At 39.7% G+C, this 15,971-nt stretch overlaps 1 protein-coding gene across 7 annotated transcripts in view; it reads right to left on the bottom strand.

Annotated features, from left to right (window-relative positions):
- Positions 1–15,971, bottom strand: part of LOC309634387 (histone-arginine methyltransferase CARM1-like) — a 299,419-nt gene that overhangs the window by 69,590 nt on the left and 213,858 nt on the right. For all 7 annotated transcript variants that reach the window (XM_082404407.1, XM_082404408.1, XM_082404405.1 and 4 more), the window contains exons 6-7: positions 11,465–11,642; positions 6,384–6,474 (exon numbers count right to left, since the gene is read on the bottom strand). In XM_082404407.1, coding sequence (XP_082260533.1) covers positions 6,384–6,474; positions 11,465–11,642 — 269 coding nt within the window. The remainder of the gene's footprint in view (positions 1–6,383; positions 6,475–11,464; positions 11,643–15,971) is intronic.

Genomic DNA, 15,971 nt, shown 5'->3' with positions numbered 1-15,971 from the left:
CAAGAAAGCAGTAATTAACCATCATAGGCTAGAATGACATAATTACTGTGTTGGACGGCAAGACTAGAGTGACAGTCAGGGTACCTGGATCCAGAGGGATCTGTAAGTGGTTGCTAAAAGATCCTAGTGTTACCAGAGAGGTGAAATACATGCACCGTCACTAGACAGTGCTCAATTTCTATAACAACAACAACAAAAATCTTGCTAGCTTATCAGCAGGATGTTAGCTGTCACAATGGGAAGATTAGGTCCCTCACCCAATTTCCAGATCTAACTTAGAGATCTGGTTTATGGATCCAGTGACCACTGGCCCATGACTGAAGTGGAAACCCAGTCCCTTGAGGGAGGACTCTGCAATGCCACCGCAGGAACATATGGTAAACATTCCCCAATTCTTCTCTGTGGCAAAGCAACTATGTAGCAGAAAGGAGAATATCTAGATTTTTTGAGGAATGTGAGATAAGAAGTGATACTGATATGAGAAATCTTAGGATATCTCTGGTTAGTAAGGGTTTACGGAGGTAGCAAAGGAAGGTCTGACCAAGTCTATTGCGCAGGGTGTCCAATGAGTTCATACCCACCATGTAGTTATTTTCCCAGTCCCTGAATGTGCAACTGGGACAGACATATTCAGCATCTGGTAGAACCCTCACACTGGCCTCTGAAGAAAGGGCTATGACAGTTGTACAAGGAGAGGTCCCATCCCTGAAACTCCCCATCCCCAGGTAGGTAACACTGTTAGCTTTAATTTATAAATAAGAAACTTGGGTCTAAAAGAAATTAGATTAACTTGGCTAAGGTTTTACAGTTAGTAATTGACAGAACCAAGAATTAAACACAGTTGAATCTGGTTCTAGAGTCTGATTTATCTAGTTTTTAACTACTGCCTACTTGCCTATGCTTGTGTGTTCTATAACTGTAATAAATGTAATGAGGTAAACTAGTATCATCTCAAACTTCTTGAGAAGATTTGGTTACTCCTCTTAATTGATCCTATGTATATATTTTTCTTGATATGAGAATCCATTAAAAATTGTATTTAAAGGCCTTGGTTTTAACCCCCTGAACCGATTATATATTTTCAGGACCGTCACTAGTACCCATCACCTAAAGAAGTTTTACAGCTGAGAATGATGATTCTTCATGACTGAGCCTTACTCTCAGGAGACACTTTTCAGAATCTTAATTAATAAGGGCCGAGGAATCTTAATCAAGTAAGAAAAGGAAATTATTAATTCTGTAGGTGACTGCTACTAACATCAGAATGTAGTAAGCTTGTCTACCAAGAGTGAACCCCATGACTGGTTATTTAAAAAGGGTAAAGTTATATGCTTACTGCATACTTAAACTAAAATGAATTTTAGAGTTAAATGTATATTTGAAAGACTGTTAAGTGTAAAAAAAAAAGTAAAATATGAAAGAAGTAGAAGGAAGCTAATACCAGACTCAGGGTGGGGAAGCCTTTTTTCAAATAAAGGAAAAGAAATAAACTGTAAAATAAAATATTGGTAGATTTACGTACATAAAAGTTTTTAAGTCCTTTTGCGGTAAAAACCACCACAAAGAATATTACAAAGTGAAGAGAAAACTCTGAAGAAACTACAACAAAGTCTTAATATCCTTAATATATAAAGAAATCTTATAAATAATGCATTTGTCTTCTAGTTAACAAAAATGTATTGAGCAATTATGATCATCTAGGTCAGACGATGGGGACACAGCAGTAAACAGAACAGCCACTCTTACAGAACTTGTAGTCTCATGGGGGGAGATGGCCAAGAAATAAAACAGATAAGTAAAAGCATATATATGGCAGATGATAATAAGTGCTACAGAGAAAAATGAAGTGAGGAGTGGGATAAGGGCTTCCAGGAGGGAAGAGATTACAAGTTTTAATTGACAGACGGTCTCCCTGAGATGATGACAGGTGAGCTAAGACCTGAAGGAGGTGAGAGCGAGCCACAGTGACACCTGCGTTTCAGGCAGAAGGAAGGGCAGTGAGGTGCCAGCAAGCCTAGTATGTTCGAGGGGAAGCAGGGAGCCCAACCCATGAGGCCAGAGTGGAGAGGACAAGAGAGCAAGTAGCAGGAGATGATGTCCGAGGGACAGCAGGGTGGAACTTGATCAGGCGGAGTCTTACCATCTATCGGGAGAACTTTGGACTTTCCTATGCAGATGATCGGAAGCCACTGGAGGGTTCTGGGTGGAAGAAGAACATGATCTAATCACGTGTTATCAAGATCATGTTGGTTGTTGTTTAAAAAGAGGAGATGAGTTAGGAGACTATTTCAAGACTGTAGTAGAAGCAGGGTTTTTTGTTTTGCTTGTTTTATGTTTGTTTTGCAGGGATGGGCAGGGGGTGGTGGTGAAAATCAGCAGCTTGCCTTTGGATATATTAAATTTAAGATGCCCAATAGACATCCAAGGTGAGCTGTCACCAGCCACTTGGACATCCAACGTCTATGGTTCTGCAGAGAAGTCTGGCCTGGAGTTCTAACTATGGGAGTTGTCAACATAAAGACGGTATTTAAATGAGATCAGTAAGAAAGTGAGCAGAGAGAGAAACAGGAAGACATCTAAGAACTAACCAGGAGTCAATCCAACATCAAAGATTTGAGTCATGAGGAAGAATCAGCAAAGGAGATTTAGGGCCAATAAGGAAGGAAGAAAATCAAGCTTAGGCTCAGAAGTGAAGTGAAGAGTCAAAGGCGTCAAGCGGCGTTGTTGATAGTTAAGTCAGGTGAGGACTGATGATGGGCTGTATCTGGGGATCTTATTTATTTAGCCTGTTAGTTATTCCTCAGTCCCTCAGCCCACTCCCTCAGAATACACCCAGACTCACTTTTTGCATCCCCCTCCCTCCTTTCAGCCAGCATCCACTTCTTTGCCTCTTCTAACGGAAATCAGAAATCGTGCAAGCTTTCACCAACTGTTCCTTCGATCAATACAACAGAGGGCCTTCATGCTAGTAGTCTAATGCAGAAACCCCCTTATAAAGGGACAGGAAGTAGAAACAGAGCAAAGGCTATGAATTTTGATAACTATATATTGAAAAATTTTGTGTGTGTATCTGTTGACTAAAAATAAAACCATTCAAATGCACCAGCTATCAAAGAAATACAGATTAAAAATAAATCGGCCACCATTTTTTTTTTGCAAATCAAATTGGCATTTAACAAAACATATCCTGTATGGGCAAGACTCAGCAGACATTCTCATATACCACTGGTGGAAGTGTTAATTGGTAAAGCTTTTCTACAGGGCAATTTGGCAACATATAAGAATAATTTTTTTAAAGTTCCTTCTTCACACCTTTTGGTCCAGTGATTCTGCTTCTAGCAATTTATTGTAAGGTAATAATCAGAATGTATAAGATTTCTATAACAGGATGTTTACTTTAGCATTGTTTCCTATAGAATTTATAGAGGTCTATAAAATTCTACATTCTTGTGGAATATAGGAACAATACCTTAGTATTGTTTCTTAATAGAATGTATAGGGTTAAATTATAATTAAAATAATTTAATACCCAACATTGGATCTTAAGTCAATAAATTACAAGAGAGCCACAAAAGAAATACTCTGCAGCAAAATAATATCTAAAAGACCTGAGAACATGTCAACAAGGTATTAATAAAGTTTTAAAAAAAGGGCTATAAAATGGTATTTATGGTATGAGTCTAATTTTATAAAGAAAAAGAAAAATGAGAAAGATATCAACTAAAATCTTGATGGTAATTATTTCCATACATGCTTGAGATCACAGGAGTTTTTATCAGAAATATTTACTGAGGGCCTACCACGTGGCAGGATAGTGAACGGGGACAATATTCCAGCTCTTGCAGTGCTCACATTCTACGAGGAGGGATACGGACAATAAACAATAATAAGTAAGTCTCTTAGGAGGTGGTAAGTGTTGGAGGAAAAATACAGAGCAGAAAACGTGGGATTGGGAGTGGTATGGCTGCCACTTTAAATATGGTGGTCAGGGTAGGTCCTATTGAGAAGGCATTTAACAAAGCCTTTATGGAGTTGAAGGAATTAGCCATGTGAATCTGGAGGGAAAGGTATTCCAGAGGAGGATGAGCAAATGCAAGGCCCTAAGGTGGGAGTGTGTCAGGTACGCCTGAGGATGGGCAAGGAAGTCTGGGAGGCTGGAGTGAACACAGCAGTAGAAAATGAGGAGCCAGACTGGGTAGAACCTACTGGAGGGCTCTGGGGATGTTGGAATAGACAGGTTAAGAAGCTACCATAATAACTGAGGTGAGAGATGACAGTGTTGTGATCAAGGGGAAACAGTAAATACAGGGAGAACTGGTCAGATTCTGGATATACAGTTGATCCTTGAACAAAAGGGGGGGGGTTTGTTGGTGCACCTACCCTCCACGCAGTCAAAAATCCTCATTAACTTTACAGTCAACCCTCTGTATCCATGGTTCTACATACACATATTCACATGTAGAGCTAGAGTATATATTTATTGAAAAAAGTCCGCACAGTTCAAATCTGTGTTGTTCAGGGGTCAAATGCACTTTGGAAGTAAAACCCAACATAACTTCTTAATGGTTTAGGTATGGGGAACAAAGAAAGAAGGCCTTCAAGATTTGGAACCTGAATGATTAGGAGGATAAAGTTGTCAGCAACTGAGGTGGAAAGACTGTGTGTAGAGCAGGTGTGGGGTGGCAGTGGGGGAGATCAGGAGCTGAGCTGTGGACATGGTGCGTCTCTCCAAGGGCAGACGTCCAGGAGGCAGTTGGCTATGGAAAAGTATGGAGTTCACAGGACAAGTCTGGAGAGATACACTCGGAAATCATTATCATAGAGATGGTATTTGAACTGTGGGAATGGGCGAGCTCATCAAGGGAGTTCTTACTACCTAGAGAGTATTAATAATCACAGTGGACGGGCTGGGCTCCCCATCAAACATACAAACATGTTCTATTCGTTCCATTAAAAAAACTACCTTTTTTATACCTCACTTCCCTGGTCAGCCACCACCCATCTCTCTAACTCCCTTTGCAGTGAAATTCCTCAAAAGGAGTGTCTCTACTCAACAGTCTCCAACTCCGCCTCCTCCCCCCCCACCACCCCTTTGATTTCTCTCAAGACATTCTGCCAAAACCACCAGTGTAGTAGATGGTACTGGGAGATCACAAAAATACTGCCTGGACGACCAACCTCCCCTATAAGTCTGGCATACTCTGTCACCTGAAATTCCTCTCTCTCCAACCTCTCCATTTAAAATAGAAACATTTAGGGTCAGCATGACCTTACATGACATCATTGCCCCCTCTGTCGCCACACACATACACACTAAGAGGCCATTCACCCCCGCTGGAAATTCTGTGGTTTGTAGTTTCAAAATTACAGATTGAATCGAAGCCATTAAAGGTTATGAAACTGTGGTGGGAAAGCCTATTTTGCAGGAAAAAACTGGGGAGAAAGAAAAATCATAACCCTTTGCCCTCACTCCTCATAGAACTTCATAATGCGGGAAACCAAAGCACCTCCTATTTCCTGCCCCTTCACCAAGGGATGGCATTACAAAGAGAAAGCCCTGGAAATCAACTTAGGATATCTCTGTTGGATGGTTCTGCATCCTCAGCCAGAGCTCAAAGTTTACATTTTAGTACGCAACCTCACCCACCTGCGGCGCACGCTGCGCTCCCTCCTACACACCTCACGTTCCCACTTGGATGGTACCTCTTCTGTTTCTCCCCCCCCACAGGTCCAATACTGTCATCCTCCTCCCCTCCTTCTCCTTATAAAAACCAGTCTCAGGAAAGAAAGGCAGAAGGAATGGTGGTTTCAAACTGGCAGGAGTTTTGTGTTCTCATTTTACCAATGGAAGAAACCAAGTCTCAGACGATGAAGTGAACTGCCCAAAAGTCAACAGATAATTAGTAGGAAAGCGCCCAAAATTTTCTGATCAACTCATTTACATCCAGGTATACTGATTGATCTGCTCTCTGACAAAGGCATGTTCTAGCAGAAGCCATAGCCTTGGGCCAAAAGAATGGATGGAGGAAGTGGAAAGGGAGGGACAGCAGGCAGGGGGAGGACGCTATTATTTTAGCATCAGGGCAGTTTTTTGGATGTTTGATTTTGCCTAACCGGCTCCCTTATTTGTCTATTTCAGTAGTTCTCAACAGGGGGTGATTTTGCCTTCCAAGGAGATGTTTTCGGTAATGTCTGGAGACATTTTTGGTTGCCACAACTAGGGGGAAGGTGCTAGTGGCATCCAGGAAGTGCATGCCAGGAAAGCTGCTAAACAGCCTACAGGGCACAGGATGGCCCCTGACCCCAGTAGATGACCCACAATGTCAACAGTTTAAGAACTCTGGTTTACTCTGAAAGGAGGGGAAGAGAGAAGAGAACGTTACCAAAAGTTGGCTCTGGAGTGGTGTTCCATGTACAGCTGTTCATCAGAAAAGGGGGCCAGGTGGATGTCGCCGAACGTCGGGAACATCATTCCTATTGAGCAGAAGACAACAGACTCAAAGTTGACTCCTACCGCCTTCTTACTTGAAGACCTGCCACTTGACCTGTTCCATTCTTTCATTCCATCTCAGTTATTACACAGCAGGCTAAAACATAAACTTGCCTCAAAGCAATGATAAGAAAATTAGGCAGAAGATTGGAGGGAATATAAAAAAGAATGTCAAAGCAAGTCAAAAGCTATGCTATAATAAAAGTTTAGAGTCCTAGGTGAGGCATTTAACCTGGCATATTGGCTTTCTAAGCTGCTGTGTTTTATTTTTTTTAACATCTTTATTGGAGTATGATTTTTTTTTTAATTTATTTTATTTTTGGCTGCATTGGGTCTTCATTGCTGCGCGCGGGTTTTCTCTGGTTGCGGCGAGCAGGGGCTACTTTTTGTTGCGGTGCACAGGTTTCTCATTGTGGTGGCTTCTCTTGTTGCGGAGCACGGGCTCTAGGTGTGCGGGCTTCAGTAGTTGTGGCACGTGGGCTCAGTAGTTGTGGCTCACGGACTCTAGAGCGCAAGCTCAGTAGTTGTGGCGCGTGGGCCCAGCTGCTCTGCAGCATGTGGAATCTTCCCGGACCGGGGCTCGAACCTGTGTCCCCTGCACTGGCAGGCAGATTCCCAACCACTGTGCCACCAGGGAAGTCCCTGGAGTATAACTGCTTTACCATGGTGTGTTAGTTTCTTCTGTATAACAAAGTGAATCAGCTATACGTATACATATATCCCCATATCCCCTCCCTCCTGCGCCTCCCTCCCACTCTCCCTAACCCACCCCTCTAGGTGGTCACAAAGCACCGAGCTGATCTCCCTGTGCTATGCAGCTGCTTCCCACTTCAGCTACTAGTTTTTTTTCCTTTCTGTATGTCCGGTGCTTGGAATTCTGGGCACTTCTTTTATTTATTTATTTTTTCTTCTATTTATTGTAAAAACAACTTAGCTTTGAACACAGTCAACGTTCCCTCATCCTATCACATGATCATTTTCATTCTTAGACTTTGTTGATGTATAATCGTATTGGCCATTTATCGTTCTAAGTGCTGTTAAATCTATGCTTATGTGCAGGCAGGCTCACCATCCTCCACGCTGGGAAGCCCGCAGCACTTGTGTTTTGTTCCTGACATTTGCAGTCACTGGGGGAAAGCGCAGATAACTTAGCAGGCAAACAAACACCTAGGCTGGCAGACCTGAAGCTGGGCCTTTCTGGGCAGGCAGATGTGGCGATCAGCATCATTATTCTCGTCGTCTAAAAAACTACAGATCTTTCATCATCCTCACCATCATCATTCTAATAATAATACCTAAAATTTCTTGTTTATGTTAACTCTGCCTTGAACCTTTTTATGGGCTTTCCATGTATTAATTCATTTAATCCTCATAATAATATAAAGTAGGTTCTATTATTATATCCATTTTATAAATGAGAAAACTAAGGAACAGGGAAATTTTAATGATTCAGCCATACCCACAGAGATAATAAGCAGAAAGAAAAAACCCAGGGGTGAAATCTCTTCCAATAGTCAATGCTCTCATACGTTAACTATGCTCCCCTTGATGTCTGTTAAAATAGAACAGATCATTTTAATTACGGTATTTTCAGAGGTGGTCAGAGAAGAACCACGACTGTAACATCATTCATATTTCTCCATATAAATCTCAAGTACTGTTGTTAAAACATTAATGATTGCTTGGTGGTTTTTCAATTTCAAGATACAAGGTTATTAAACAACTTTGGAAAAGTCGTATGTATCCTTATTTGTGTAAACTTGGGAAGTTTCAGAGGAGGATGATCTGAGCCCAAGCCTAACAGGAATTGAAAAGATATTCGATAAAATGGAGGCGAGGAAATCATCAAAGGTAAAATATAAGAAAAATTCCAAGAGTCGAAGAAAATGAGTCTTCTGATTTAACATACCCACTAAATGTCCAGCACAAGAATTTAAAAAGTTTCACACTAAGACAACTAGAAGTGAAAAAAAATACTAAAAGCATCCAGAGGGAAAAACTATGTCATTTTAAAACTTTAAGAGTCAGAATGTCATTCGACTTCTCAATAGCAACATTGGGTACCAGACGCCAAAAAAAGATGCCTTAAAAATACTGAGTAAAAATTGTTTTCAAGTTAAAATTCTCTACGTAACAAAATGATAATACGAGGACTCAATACACAGTAACTTCTCAACCACCCTTTCTCCAGAAGCTATTAGAAAATATTCTTTGCTGAAATGAATGGTATAAACCAAGAAAGGGGAAGACAAAAGAATATGACGGAAAGTCAAAGTGCGGTAGCCATACAACAGGACTAGAGAGCTACCAGTTCATGTGTGGTAGAGGAGGACAGAGCATTACAGGAGAATTCCACAAAATAAATATTTATAGGCAATCTGTCAGACCTGTTAAAGCATGGAAAAAATTAGTCATGAGTATATAGAAAACTAAACTAATGAAAAAAACAAGGCAATTAACTCCAGGAAAAACAAAAGATTTCAAGAAAAAAATATATAATCATATGCACCTACTACACCACCTGACTCAGCACTGAACAGTATTCACATTGTCATAATAATGTAAACATCGATTATTGATTTAAACAAGTAATAATCTAGGTCTATATTTCCTTATATTAAAAAAAAATTCTGAAATCCAAAAAGCTCTGCAAAGCAACAGATTTTTGTAAGTTTGCAACATCATTTGATGGCAAAACCTGACCTGAACTGACATGAGTTTATAGTCTTTATTTATCCTACTTGGTATCCATGTTCATGTTTTGTTGCAGAAATACTATGTGTTTCCTCATGGAGGGCTGCCTCAGATCCCACTGGAGGTGTTAAGTAACACATGGTATATGACCCTATGACCTTTCCAAAGTCCTCCAGATTTTGAATTCTGAAACATATCTGGCCCCAAGGGTTTGGATAAGGGATTGAGGACCTGTATAAATACATTTAGAGGATGGGGGGATGCCTCATGAAGGGAAGGAGCTGCTATGTAGGAAAGCTAACTTCTCAACCAGAGAGTGACAAGAATAGCAATATGATAATTTTACATAGAAATATGTAGGTAAATAATTGAAGCAACAGAGAACAGAGTTGAAAGGAAAAGCCTTCGGGGAGCAGTCTCTGGATAGGAAGAGGTGTGGCAGAGGGTGACTATTTTTCATTGTAAGCCTTTTTATTGTCATGTGATGCTGTAAGCTATGCCTTATTTTGATGGAAAATAAAAATAATTAGGAAAAAAATCAATCATCCTTCCCCCAGGAATGCACAGGGTAGAAAGCTGATGAAATCAGTATTCATTTCTACTTGTCTAGTTAAAAGAAACATAGCCAAATATAAAATTTCATAACCATTTCAAATATCTGGGGAAAAAGGATGCCCAGATAGTGTCTAAATATTCGGCTTAGAGGGCAGCTCAACAGATGCATGTGAATTAACTTTGTTTAAAGTCTCATCATACAAAAGCACCTAACCATTTGAGAAAATTCCAGAAAAAAAATACAAATATTCTTTCTGGGAGGCATTGAGGAGGAAATCCAAGCTACTTTGCTTTCATCTCCTGTAGTTCAATTTTATCACATGAACACAAGGCCTCCAAGATCATCCTGGTCTGATTTATAAATGGGAATGCTAATGGAGTTCTTGACATTAGGTATACTTTGCCCAAGTTTATTTATTTCTGCATGAGTTTTTAAAAAAAAAATGCCTATTTCTAAATCCCTAAATTTTGAAACATGCAGGAAATTACAGACAAACTTAAAGCTTTACTTATGCATATAGACCGGGTAACCTGGTGGGTAGGAGGTGCAGTTTCTTCTCTGTTTTGTCTTCTTTGGGTATGACTAGGGAGCCACAACAATAGTACTTTAAAGTAAGTAAAACGGGTAAGGAGCTGCAATTCTCATCAGAGATGCAACTGTTAAAACTGGCCAGTTACCTTCTAACCCTTAATTGAAAAAAAATGTGCTGTTGGAACATGTCCACTCTCTGGGGTGAACAGTGGAAAGTCAGTGTGTGTGCAAGGAGTTGTGAGTGTGGATTTCAGGGTTAGACAGATCTGGGGTCAAACCCCTGCTCTGTCACTTATTAGAGGTGTGTCCTTGCCACGTTGCTTTCCCTCATCGTGCTTCAGTTTTCTCTTCCTAAGTGCGGGTCGTAATACTGTCTCCTGCTAAGCCAGGTCTCAATCTTGGCCCTACTGACATTTTGGGCTGGATAACACTTTGATGTGTGTGAGGGCTGTCCCGCACATTGAAAGACGTTTAGCAAGTCCCTGGCCCTTCTCCCTAGGTGCGGGTAGCACCACCTCTGCCAGCTGTGACAACTCAAAAATGTCTTCAGACAGCACCAAATGTCCCCTGGGAAAGGAGTATAAAATCACCCAGAACCTCTGCACTAACCCTCCAAATAAACTGAAAACGTTCATTATTCACACTTCGTAAGGCTTTCATAAAATAATTTATGCAAATTGCTTAGCACACACAGACACTCGTTAAGCACAAAGAGAATACTGGACTTTATATTATTATCTCGATTATATGTAGTGACCATAGGGAAAGAGACATACAGTAGGAAGAGAATATGTTAGAAAGAAGAAATGGACACCAGAGAGTTTCTCACATTACAGAAGGTCAACACTTGAAAGGGCTTTAGAGATTACTTTTAATAATACTGATGGCGAAGCCAAGGTCAAAAGGTCAAGTGTTAGGCCAAGTTAGCTAAGGAAAACAGTGAGTGAACTAGGACAAAAATACATAACTCAGAACTGGTCTCCTTTACCATACTGAATACCACGCAGCCACTGCCATCAATGTCTTTTGGAGACTAGCTCATTTATTATGGGAGAATAAGATGAGAAAATCAAAGAACTGGTTTAATAGAAATGCTCTCTCCTTTCTGTAAAGGACTGAATATGGGGGAAGTAAGACGGCATATTTTACAGAAAAGTTAGCCTACTTTCTAAACCAGGAATTGGCCAACTCACCATTTGCTTTCAGCCATTTTTTGGAATGAAGGTAACTTTCCAACATCCTTTCATTGAACAGCATGTATCCCATTGGTTCTGAAATGATCACATCTACAGCCTCAGGAAGTGAGATTTCTTCAATTTTCCCTGGCAAAACAATGATCTTGTCTGAAAGGTGGTTACTTTTCACTAGCATCTGTAAAAGATAAAGTAGAGTACCAGTACTACTGTTATACAGAATATTATAAAAATTAAGTATTATAGGTTAGGGGTTGGCAGGGTGATAGGGATGAGAGGCAAGTGATCTATTTGCTTCTATAAGTACCATAAAAACATTTTTCTTACTGCACAAACATTTCATGTTTACTATGGATAAATTAGAAGATACAGATATGGAACAAATAAAAACACCTATAATCAATACCACACACAAATAATAACTAATAGTTTGATGTAGACCCTTCCGGGCTCTTTATACAAACATGCACTTATATGTGCATGTGTGTGAGTATGTGTGGTCCATGTATGTGTGTGTATATATGCACATGTACTTCGGGGGGGGGTTATTAATAGTTTCAGCTTATTTCCTACTTTTCTACTGGCAATAAAGATGCCCAAAAGCTCTGTATAACAATCTTGCATAACTTAATAATCCTGATCCTTATTAAATCATCCCTTGATCTTTTGATTCCAAAAATAGATAATACCAAGTTCATTAGCCTTTTTTTAGAAGTACATTTTACAGTTATCTATTCTTTTTTCTTTGATGTCCTCTGTATTCTATTTAATAACTTTGAATTCTCTTAAAAGAGGGACCTTGAAGACAAATATAATTATTATATTTCTAATGTATTTCTTAATGCCAAATATGACAAGGTGGTTGTATTATTACACGTATGTCTTTCTGCTGCCTGAAAAACTATTTCCTAATAAACATCTTACACGCACCAGCACAAATATACACAGCACATCCTTTTTCAAGTTGTGGTTTCCTGAGACTCTTAGATCTTTGCTCATTGTATTTATATGTAGTCAGAGGCCCTCCATTTTGAATTTCTGGAACTTGACCCTTTCCTCACCCTAAATGCAGTATACCAAGCATTTGTCATGATTCAGTTGCATTTTCTCAATTTCTGATCACTTCTTCCCAAAGCTAGGGTATCTTTCACCTTGAATTCCATCCTCTAGGGTGCTTCTCACCAACACTACACTGCAAGTTTGTTAAGTGTCTTTTCCACCTATACTTTCCTTGAAAGAAATCAAGTAATCTCTGATCTAAGGAAAAACAATGAAGAAAACTATTTGTACGTGTCATCCACTGTCAACATTTACCCATGCACAAGGAGTTGTGGAATTCCATTCTGTCAACATTCTACACATGGATGTCAAGTTCAGGGGTCTGTGGACACGAGGTCTAAAGGGTAAAACTTTTGGTGCCCTGCTTGTCTCTGTACATTCTCTTCTCAGGAGAGCCCTTCACCTGCGTAGCTGTAAGCACGGCTCCACTGTGGATGGCTGTTCACACTACAGCTTTAGGTTTCTTCTCTCACCTGAGCGCAGGCCATTACCCGGACATTTCTACCAACCTGCTTTGTTATCTCTTCAATCTCAACAAGTAAAGAGCCAACCTCAGCTTCTTCTTGAAAACTAACCATTTCTCTAAATTTCTTTAAAATCTCTATATAATCTTGTATTTCCTTGATTCCGTTTCGGTTACTAATGCCATAATCCTCAATATCCTGGAGGCATACATAGTTGCTTCCCATGGACAATTAGTTACTACCTTTTCTTATTTCTACTTTTCAGATATGTCTCATTTCCACCTTTTCCTTTCTGCATCAACTTGTCCAGTTCTTAGTAGCTTCAAATCTGAAATTTAAAAATAGCATTTATATAATGAAAATAATAATAGCAGCGTCTACTTCACAGGCCTGCTTGAGGCTAGAACAAGATAAAGCATATTAAGGGTCATGTAAGTATTAAATTAGTATTGTCATATTATTGTTATTAAAGAAAAGTGTTCACTGAAAAAGAGAAATGTAGATGAGCAAAAGAATGAAAATAAAAATAACTGTATTCCCATCATCCGGATGTAGGCAGGATGCATTTCGTAGCAGACTTTTGAGTGTATCTCTGTTTATAAAAATATGTACTTCTGGGGCTTCCCTGGTGGCGCAGTGGTTAAGAATCCACCTGCCGATGCAGGGGAAATGGGTTCGAGCCCTGGTCCGGGAAGATCCCACATGCCGCAGAGCAACTAAGCCCGTGCACTACAGCTACTGAGCCTGCGTGCCACAACTGCTGAAGCCCGCGCACCTAGAGCCCATGCTCCACAACAAGAAAAGCCATTGCAATGAGAAGCCTGTGCACCGAAATGAAGAGTAGTCCCCGCTCGCCACAACTAGAGAAAGCCTGCTCGCAGCAACGAAGACTCAACGCAGCCAAAAATAAAATAAATTTATTTTAAAAAATGTACTTTTTGTAGTAATATTTCATAACCTTTTGTTTCATGTAATAGGTTTTAGACCAGTTTTCTGAATATTTTTTGCATCATGGTGTACATAAAAAAATAACAGTCATTTTTATGACACACTAGTGTGAATAGGAAAGACTGCCTGCAGTTTGAGACATTTGAGCTGGGGGTTCAGGCCACACAAGACCCTGACCATCTCCCATGAGGGCAAAGGGCATCAAAACTTACTACCTGGCACACTTTTCAGGAAGCTCTGTTTTAGACATCTTTCCATGAATTGCTCTAGAACATAGTTTTTATTGGCTGTATAGTATTTCATAGCATACCTTGATTCATTTAACCAACCCCAAGTTACCGGACATTCAGATTATATCAAATGCTTCATTATTACAACAGTGTATCGACAAATAACAATGCAATTCAATCTGGGGACATACTTCTCACAACTTTTCTCAAAGTTAAAGGGTGTGGAACTTTTAAGGGTCTCTGGTTCACACTGTTCCACTGCCTAATGGAAAGGTGATTCCATTTCTAAATTTCAAGCCCGTCCTAAATTCTGCTTATGGGGTGTGAGGGTGTCCACACAACCTCAACGTATAAAACTGCCTCATCCACCTGAACCGTGATGTTGGAAGGGACATTTTTCCGGCTAAATTTTGCTGGAGGGACCAATAAGATAGGATGATCAAGTGTGTGTGATATCTACTCTACATGGAGACTTTACAGAGAATAATCCTAGACTCTTGAACCCTCATGAAGATCAGAGGTCTAATATAGTTTCAGAGAGGGGATGTTATAAGCTGTCAGAAGGGCAATTTGAGGTTCACAGGAAAGAACCTGAGTCTCACTATTCTCACTGGTAAAGGACATACCACATACGTACAGCCACTGCATCTTGCAACTTCATTTATTTTTTAACCAAATTCAAAGAACACTAGATCAAGAATCTGAAGATACAGATCCTAATCCCGCCTTTACCATCGAAGAGCTGTGTGTCCTTGGGGAAATCACTTAAACTCTCTTAATTTTAGTTTCCCTCTTGCAAAATTGGAGTTTAAAACTGAGTTGTTTTAAGGCTCCTTCTAGTTCTAACATTTCATGATTAGAAGAAAGCAAAATTTCTGCAAAGTACGTTCCAGGAGTCCATGAACATAAGGAGTTTCATGATCAAATAATATTGGAACTTCTTTATAATATACATCCTTCTTACGAATTCACAGCGTCTATTAGCATATTAATGGAGTTGAGAAATTCTGCAGAAAACTGTTTGGTTTGGCTAAATCAGACATCCAAACTTACTTGAATACTTGGCAGTTTTTTTTATTGAATGTTTATTTATCTCCCACAGATCAATCTTTAAGAAACAATAAAAATAGTTATTTGATAATCCTACGTTTGAATACAATTCCTTGACAGAGATATTTGAGAACAAGACATAAACTCAACCAATAATATCTCTAAGACACAAGAGCAGCTAATTCCAGATGTGAGACACACTCTATTCTTTGAGTCAGTCTTGCTGCCTTCCTTGCTCTTTGGTTTACAACAGATAGTTTTATGTTAGCCTGTCACTTCAGATCCCATTCTTCCAAAATTGAAGTTCAGCAGAACTATCCTTTCTAGAGTAATACATAACCAATATCCAGGAAGAGAATATATTACACTTAAATCATATATAAGCATTTTGGAAAACCATTTGGCATTATTCAATTAGCTGAAGATTTCTATAACTTAGAAATGTCACTCCCTTTATAAATATACATTCTAGAGAAATTTTTGAACATGTGTATAAGATAACCTGTACTAAAACTTTATAATAATATTGGTAATTATAAAATAAAAATTTAAAATAAACTGGAATTAACTATTCACAAGGAAATGAATGAATAAATCGTGTTATATCTAGGGGCTTCCCTGGTGGCGCAGTGGTTAAGAATCAGCCTGTCAATACAGTGGACATGGGTTCAAGCCCTGGTCCGGGAAGATCCCACATGCCGTGGAGCAGCTAAGCCCGTGAGCCACAACTACTGAGCCTGCGCTCTAGAGCCCGCA

Source organism: Balaenoptera borealis (genome assembly GCF_965194805.1).
Source record: "Balaenoptera borealis genome assembly, chromosome: 8".
Classification (NCBI taxonomy): domain Eukaryota; kingdom Metazoa; phylum Chordata; class Mammalia; order Artiodactyla; family Balaenopteridae; genus Balaenoptera; species Balaenoptera borealis.
Note: the sequence above shows the minus strand (reverse complement) of the source record. Positions and strands in the feature narration are given on the sequence as shown.